Below are 8,635 nucleotides of genomic sequence, written 5' to 3' on the forward strand. Positions count from 1 at the left end.
GCGCAAACCTCTCCTGTGGGGGCGGGGTTTCCCCGCGCGTTGCTCTCATTGGTTAGTGAGATTTGGATTGACAGCTGCCTTCGGGAAGTCTAGACTTGGAACCGTCTAGAGCGCGCCAGCGGTCGTCGTGATTCATTAGAATTGAAGATAATGCGCGCACACGCACTGGTGAAATGAAGGTACGCGCACACGGCTAAATAAGCAGAAGACTGATCTGAGAACATCTGCACGCTGTTTTTCATATGAATCGGAGGCTTTTGTGTGCTGATTCAGTATGGGATTCCTTTTGTGCCAATAAGAATGAACGCAAACTTTTAAAAAACGAACAAAAATATACAAAGAGAAAGAAAAAAAACACTTTGATAATGAAAACAATAAACTCAGTTGCAAGAATGTGACATGATTTCTTAACAATTTTCTAAGTTTCGTTTTTGCAAATAATAGTTTTGAATTCGCTGCTAGATTTTTCATTTGCGCTTTCCGAGTTTTCGTTTACGCTTCGCAATTTTTCGTTCGCCGTTCTGGCACAAATCTCACGTGTAGGCAGGACTTATGGCCGCTTTACGCTGATTGGCTAGTGAGTTTTTGATTGACAGCTCCCTGACAAGGAAGTCGATACTGAAGACAGTACAGTGCAACGAATCTTAGAGAACGATCTGCATGCTGTTATCTTTATTGTTTGTACTTAAAACTACTTTCTTATTTAGTTAGTATATTAGTAATTGGTATTTGAAGTTGGTAAATCATGCGCGGTGTGGATCCAAGCGTCCTCCTCATCCTCAGGTAAATGAATGTAATTCAGATAATAAAGAAAATCGCTAAAAGTTGTATTCCTGTACAGTAGCAATTCTGTCTTTACTTAGCTCGTTCATTGTGTGCTTTATACTTTCTGTCAGGTATTATTTTATGGACTGTAAGATTATTTTCTTAAAAAGGAACGAACAACTTGCATTATAACATCCAATAAAGACATGTTACAGATTATTGGGTTGTGAGAAATTAACGTGCTAAATGAAAACATTGCTGCATAGTTACTGTACAGAGATTAAAACTTTTAGCGATTTTATTATCTCGGTTACATAAATGTACCTGAGGGGGACTTGTGTCCAGCTGAGGAGGAGGATGACGATGTCGCTCTTGCATACAGTCTCCTTTTAAAGAATTAAGTCCACTTATAAGTCAAGTACTGTATCTTTCTTTTTAAACTAATGTTGAATGTACAGTATTATACCCCTTTCTTTACATTCACAGAAAGTACACCTCATAAAACACTACCAATACATTCAAATGACATTTATGTTTTTTAAACGCTACAACAAAACAAATTCATAAGGTGACATAATTAGAGGCCTTTAGAATGTTTTATTCATTTAGTCTGCCTCTTGCAAACATCAATTTCATTATGTATTTACACACCTACATAAAACAGGTTAAAGAAAAGCAGAAGAGAGACTTCTTAAACTATAAACAAACATTTAAAGATAGAAACAATACATAAAATGCCACCACGATTATAATGTATAAATTAGAAATATGAACTGGAAGCATAACACTTTATTGTATATCTCCTCAAAACTCACTAGGCATCTCGTTTTCCTGATATCATTGATAAATTATAAATTATAGACTGCTGTCTTGACGGCCTCTAAACACACGTAAAGTTGCATGTGAATATGGCTAACGTTATCTATCCTGTCTTTAGTCGACGTTGGCTTGTTGTTACGGCGTGATAGAGCCTGGAAGCGTGTCCTACTTTTAAGTGCGTGAAAGTTGGCAACCCTGCTAATATACTAACAAAATAAGAAAGTAATTTAAGTACAAACACTAAAACAATACAATACAGAAAACCGCAAGCAGATTGCTCTCTTAATCCGCTGCACTGTCTTCAGTTTCGACTTCCTGGTCAGGGAGCTGTCAATCCAAATCTCACTAACCAACGAGAGTAAAGTGGCCATAAATCCCGCCCACACGTGAGATTTGTGCCAGAAAGGCGAACGAAAAATTGCGAAGCGTAAACGAAAACTCGGAAAGCGCAAATAAAAAATCTAGCAGCGAATTCAAAACTATTATTTGCAAAAACGAAACTTAGAAAATTGTTAAGAAATCATGTCACATTCTTGCAACTGAGTTTATTGTTTTCATTATCAAAGTGTTTTTTTTCTTTCTCATTGTATATTTTTGTTCGTTTTTTAAAAGTTTGCGTTCATTCTTATTGGCACAAAAGGAATCCCATAATTCAGGTGAAATGTCAAACCGTTAGCGTAGAGGTCAGATGACTCCCTGGACCCTGACAAACAACATTCCTGAAAAACACAATCATATTTCAGCTTTAGTGCACATGGCGTTTGTTAGTTCACGATACATTTACATGTATTCATATATCAGATGCTTGATTCTTAAGAAATTGTTTAAAAGCACCGTCTCTGGATCGGTTCCACATTTGTGGAATGATCTGCCCGCTGCTACAAGATCAGCAGATTCTGTGGCCATCTCTGATGGCTGAAATCGTCTGAAAACACATCTCTTCCGTCAGCACCTGAGCCATCAGTTCTGACTTCTATCTCTTTTCTACTCTTTCTATAAAGAAAACTTAGCTTTGTATACTGTGGTAGGCTTTGTGAGACCAGTTTCAGTGTTGTGCAAGTTACTTCCAAACTGTAATACATTACAGATTACTTGTTACTGTTATTTAAAAGTAATCCCTTACCTTGCAATATTACTGTCTCAGAATTGTAATACATTACATGACTCCTGTATTACTTTTGAGTTACTTTCACTAAAATAACTACAGAATCGTACCGAGTAAAATATTACTGAAAATTGATAATGCCTTACAATACTGCGTTACAGCAAAAAGTAATACGTTTCTGTAACGCATTACTTTTGTAACGCATTACTCCCAACACTGACCAGTTTTTTTGCACGTATGCTTTTTGTTGTCCTTATGTTGTTCCAATTGCTTCCATTGTTTACCTCATTGGTAAGTTGCTTTGGATAAAAGCGTCTCCCAAATGACTAAATGTAAACAAATCATTTTCATCTTTGAAAAGATCGACATAGCGATTGGGATAGAACTGACAAAAAATGTAGCTATAACAGTCATTTTTCTATAAGTGACAGCTAGGTCTCTGATTCTTACAATAATTTATAAATGAGTTGCAAAAAAGTTGAGAACTCCTGGTTTAGTTATTTCCTTTAGTTTATTGAAAGTTTTTACCACAAGCAAAACATTCCTCTATAAAAAGATTTAAACACGGACACTCTTAAAAATAAAGATTCTTTGTCAGGCTGCATGGCTCCATACGAAACATTTAACATCCAGTACTCTTCTATAGAGGGTATGGACGTGTCGTCACTTTACCACGTGAGCGCGCCCCCGTGGGTGGCAAAACACTATTACAATATCCGGAAACGCAATTCCGCGCAACATTTCAAAATCCAGGAACACCTGATTCCTTGTCAGGGAAGTGGAAAGGATCACCGTCGAGTCCAGCTGATTGTAATTTCAGTAAATAATTGAGTGTTTTAGTCCCGGTTTCTTTGTTTCTCCTGTTCTCCTCAGCCATTTTGCTGACTGTTTTGCCACCCAGGGGAGCGTGTCCCAGGGCGTGGCCCGGCATGTTCACGTGGGAAAGTGACGTCAATGCATACCCTCTATTCGCTCGTTGCACAAGATGGCGCCGGTGAGCTTTTGGGACGCCAGAATCGGCAGTCATTTCCGGTCGTTCCACAAGATGGCGACAGTGTATGTGAAAGGGAGGATTTTTGGCTGGCAAATATGGGTGTTTTTTTAGAAAAAAAAGAATAAAGTAATATATAAGCCATACGACAGATCTTCGTTAGGCCAAAACAACTCAATATGTTACACGACCGGAAATGAGTCTGCAGACTAGCCCATTGCACAAAGCCTTCTTTGTATTGAAAAGGTTCTACAGACTATAAAAATGTAAGATAATCTTTAAAAGAATATTTATAATGGTTTTTCTATGGCATCACTGTGAAGAACTCACTTTAGAAGTTTAATTTTAAGAGTGTGTGAGATATTTGTCTAGCAGACGGTTAGAGCTCTACAAACTTGGCTATTACTCATATTGTTTGCTTTATATAAACATATTCCAAATCATTTAAAGCAGAATGTGAGTGTAATTCTCAGAATAAGAGAAGAGTTTGAGAGGACAGATGGTTGTTTGTGTTAGGCATTGGGTTTTTTCTTCATTCCAGGCAGAGTTTCATAATGGTCCGGATCTTGACGCCCCAAACCCTGAAAGGAGCAGACATAAAAGCACACGAGCTTCATTATCACGGCAGTAATTCATCGATCTGATGATTTGAAGGATATTAAACAAGAGAATACCGCATAGATTCCTCCGTCTTGCTTCTGAAAAGACAAAATGGACAGAGACCATTAAAAGACACAGAAACAGGCAAGGCAACATTTCTGAGAAGTCAGTTGCTCAAGACTCTTCCACATTCATCACACAAACCAATTCCTCTTTCACTACTTCTGAGTTTGTTTTTATTATTCAGTCTGTCTCTAAAATTGGATCTGATAAACACGAAGTGTCAAATCTACATTTTGTTTGTCAAATGTTTTGCATCGAAAGCGTCTGGTGCATTCTTCATGTCAAATAAATGACACGCGCGCAACAACATTTCAACAGTTTAAGATCAAAATGATGTGAGATGTGTGTTTTATTAGCGCTCTGTGGTCCGTCAAAGCAGAAAAACCACAACTGTGACACAGGAAGAACGCGCACACACGCACACACACATGCGCACACACACACACATGCATGTTTGCGCAGCTATATTTGTGAGGACATACATTGACGCAATGCAGTGTCTAGCCCGTCACCCTAACCATCAGAAGCACATGCCTGACCCTAACCCTGACCCTAACCCTGACCCTAACCCTGACCCTAACCCTGATTATAACCTGAACCCTAAAACCAAGTCTTCACCCTCAAACAGCCCTTTAAAGGGGGCTCTGGAAGTGATGACCTCACTTTACTCTCCTTGTCCTCACACCGCTGGTCTACAACTCAAACTCAAAGTACACACACACACACACACACACACACACACACACAGACAGTGCAACACAAACTCACCTCTGGATTTATAGCCGGCCGCATCTGTCAATAAATGAAAGAGAACAATGAAAAATAATGACCAAGTTTTCATTCTGTGTCTCTTCAGCTTAACAAAAATCATGACATTGTGTTGTTTTTCTCTTTAGATTCTCAACATACTGTGACAGTCCAGAGTGTCACGCTTCATTAGAATCCTGGAATGTTTTTTTATTTAAGTTACGCCATCATTTATTAGTTGAATGTCATTTATTTTAGGTCGCTAATCAAACGCTTTTAAAGATTCTGTCAGATCCAGAGCTGCTGTTAGTGAAGAAACAATAAACAAACGCAAGCGTTTGACCAGAAGCATGTCTCGCTGTTGATCTCAGACACTTGGACCCCTGTATACAGCTCCTCAAACTCACCTTTTCACATAAGAAACACATTTATTCATTATCATTGTGATTATGGCATCCAGAATAAAAGTTTGTCTTTACATAATACATGTCTGTGTACCGTGCACATTAAATTTGTTTCATAAGCGCACACACATACATGCATAGATTTAAGAAAAATATCAAAATCAGTAAACGTTTATTTAAATGATTGATAATTATATCCAAATATTTCCTAAATAGGCCTACATGTATGTGTATGTTTTTAGAAATACAAAATGAATGTGCATAGTACAAAGATACGGAGCCCTTTAGGGACATGGTGGTGGAAAAAATGAGAGGGAAGAGAAAAATAGTTTCCCTTTCACACTTTTTCCACCCCATGTCCCTAAAGGGCTCCGTACAAAGACATAAATTATGTAAACACAAAACTTTATTCTGGATGCGATTAATCGTGATTAATTGTTTGACAGTCCTACTTCAAAGTATACTATTATAAATGAAAAAGAGACAGTTTAGCCCCAAGCAGTACACAAGTATACTAGTGCTAGTACAACATAAATACTTGGTTTAGGGCTAGTCACAAACGAAAATGAATGTTTGAAACTGAAAATAACTTCTTGAAACATATCAGTGCCCTTGTTTTATCTGAATATGACCACAGTATTTTGTTTTTCTAAAAGAGACTTAAATATCCTAGTCAAAGGCATAGTCCTCCTGGCTTAAAGGCGGGGTAAAAACGAATAACTGATTTAATAGAACTAATATGATTGCCTTCATTTCGGTTCTGTATATCCTATTTGTAAAAAATAAAGTCAGCTATTTATGAATTTCTTATCAAATAAAAAATACAATTATAATATAATTAATTAGATATTAAATATTAATAATTAGGTTAAATGAAGTAAAAACATATTCGTATTCAAGAGCTGTAAATAAATATAATATCATATTATAGACATGAAGTCTTACCCTTAATCTGCAGTAAAGAACTGTTAACACGATGCCATAGAGGATCAGAATCCCGTCCAGAATATAACACAATCCACTGTCCTGTTGTGCGGCTAACACAAAAACAACAATAAAACATTTTACACAAAACCTTTCGAACAACACAAGTGCTTAACTCGTGATTCATATTAAAAACAAAAAAAATTTCAGCGTAAAAGTAGATGAAAAATAAGTAGAAAACGTTCCTACTTAACCACATTTATCAAGTGAACTTTGTTTTGTTACGTCTTGTTCGTTTTCTTTGGCTTTGTATAAATAAAAATGTGTACTTTATCCACAAAATCTTAAGACTATAAGCCTGATTTCTCAGATGGTTGATTTTGATAAATGTTAATATGGCAATAATCTTACCAACACTTCCAGTTTTCAACAGAAGAACCAAACCCATTCCCAGCAGGTGCATTTCTCCTTTAAAAGTCCAAAGTGTTTAAAGAGAGAGAGAGGGAGAGAGATGAGCGATGTCTGGAAGGAGTGACACAACTCTCATTAATCAGGAAACACAAACTGTCCGTTCAGCAACACCCAAACTCGACTCGTTTCGCACTTGTCTCGTACCAGCATCCATTTTTAATCTCTTACCCAGCACAAACCAGACGCCGGCCTCTTCCTGTTTCACACCAGAACACAACACAATTCAGACCAAACAAACCTGCACTTTTACTTGAGGAACGTTGAGGATGTTTGTCTGTTTGACCACCGGTCGCAAAATCTAAAAAGATGCGAATAATATTCGCCTTTTAAAAGACAAATACACAACATTTCACCTCAATACTAAAGAAAGAAAGTCAGTATGACGGTCAGTAAATGACAAAAGACGTTTCATTTCCCTTTCGCGTTTGACCACAACTCCATCAGCTACACTGTGCGGTTACTAGGGTACTCTTGAGTGGTTGCTAGGTAACTGCACTTTTCATAGGAAATGTGAGTGGTACTGTGGTAGACCTGAATTAAATATATATATATATATAAATGACCCCCTCAAAAAACACGATAATCCTCCCGGGCTGTACTGAATGTAGAAGATTCAGGGTTTATCTCATGATTCTCGCTGGAAGTCATCAGTCTGTCCGTTTAATTATAACAAACGAACGCAATAAAAGGTCATAAATAACTGGCTCTGTTCATTTGTGTGTTTCATGTCACCAACTTCCTTCATTATTTCGAGCCCTCTCTGGGTGACGGGTTTAGATTTCCTTCAGATGTAATGTCAGATATATTACTGACTGCGGGCTTACATTACAGACGAAACCTTGACTCATTTGCTTCTGCTAAACTAAAACAGAAGCACTAGTCAGTGTGTTACAGACGACACGCGCGCGCGCACACACACACACACACGCACAGACAGACAGACGCGCGCAGTACTTACAGTTTACTTAGTTTTTAAGAAACACACTTGAAACGACACTTAACTTACAGAAAAGTATATTTGGTCAACACTTGTTCTCAGTCTTTTGATGGAGATCAACTTCAACTCTATAAAGTATAATGACGTAATCTAAACTTGACTTGTAGTTGTGTTTACTCTTCTGAGTAGCCTATTCAATTAAATTAACTGTGTACTTAAAGTTTACTACAGTTACACTTAAAGGTACACTTTATGAAGTCAGAGTCCAGAATCGGCCGGTTTTTCGCATTATCGGCAGGGACCAGTGACCGATGTTGTATCAAAATCTGACTCCCCGTGAGATTACGACTCCCCCGTTTTATGAAGGTATTTTTGTGATACCTTCATGATACCTATGAATACCTTCATACGTTTTCCCCTACGAAGGTTAGGGTTAGGTGTGGGGGCGGGATTTAGAGATAGGGACCAATCACAAAGCAGCATCCTAAGCGAATGAACCAATCAGAAGTAGGGGAGTCGAACTTCGGTCAGTCTCACGTCTCTTGCCGATTCCAAGCCGATCTTCTTTGTTATTATAAAAAATTGTGGATTGAAGAAAAGTAAATATGGTTTTATCTATACTGTCAATTGCAGTTTGTGGATAAAAATTGGAATCGGCAGGTTTCACTTACAATCAAATCGGAAACCAGGATCGCCAAGAAAATTTAATGGGTGCATCTCAAAAATGTTGTCTCAAAGCAGTATTGAAATTATACACTTACAAGTATTACACTAGTACATCGGTATTAGCACTACATAAAGTATCCTTG

General features: G+C 37.6%; 1 protein-coding gene across 1 annotated transcript; it reads right to left on the reverse strand.

Annotated features, from left to right (window-relative positions):
• Positions 1-3,181: 3,181 nt before the first annotated feature.
• fcer1gl (Fc receptor, IgE, high affinity I, gamma polypeptide like) lies at positions 3,182-7,292 on the reverse strand. The gene is made up of 5 exons (XM_057332991.1): positions 6,830-7,292; positions 6,440-6,531; positions 5,112-5,135; positions 4,355-4,378; positions 3,182-4,261 (listed from the first exon to the last, which is right to left on the reverse strand). The coding sequence occupies exons 1-5, from the start codon at positions 6,879-6,881 to the stop codon at positions 4,193-4,195; spliced, it is 261 nt and encodes an 86-aa protein (XP_057188974.1). The 5' UTR covers positions 6,882-7,292; the 3' UTR covers positions 3,182-4,192.
• Positions 7,293-8,635: the final 1,343 nt, after the last annotated feature.

Source organism: Triplophysa rosa, linkage group LG5, assembly GCF_024868665.1.
Source record: "Triplophysa rosa linkage group LG5, Trosa_1v2, whole genome shotgun sequence".
In the NCBI taxonomy this organism is placed as follows: Eukaryota; Metazoa; Chordata; class Actinopteri; order Cypriniformes; family Nemacheilidae; genus Triplophysa; species Triplophysa rosa.

Coding starts and splice junctions, on each gene's coding strand:
- fcer1gl (XM_057332991.1), bottom strand. CDS start 6,881: ATGCACCTGCTGGGAATGGGTTTGGTTCTTCTGTTGAAAACTGGAAGT. Junction 5,136..6,439: donor TTCTTTACTGCAGATTAAGG/GTAAGACTTCAT, acceptor ATTTATTGACAG/ATGCGGCCGGCTATAAATCC. Junction 4,262..4,354: donor AAGACGGAGGAATCTATGCG/GTATTCTCTTGT, acceptor TGCTCCTTTCAG/GGTTTGGGGCGTCAAGATCC.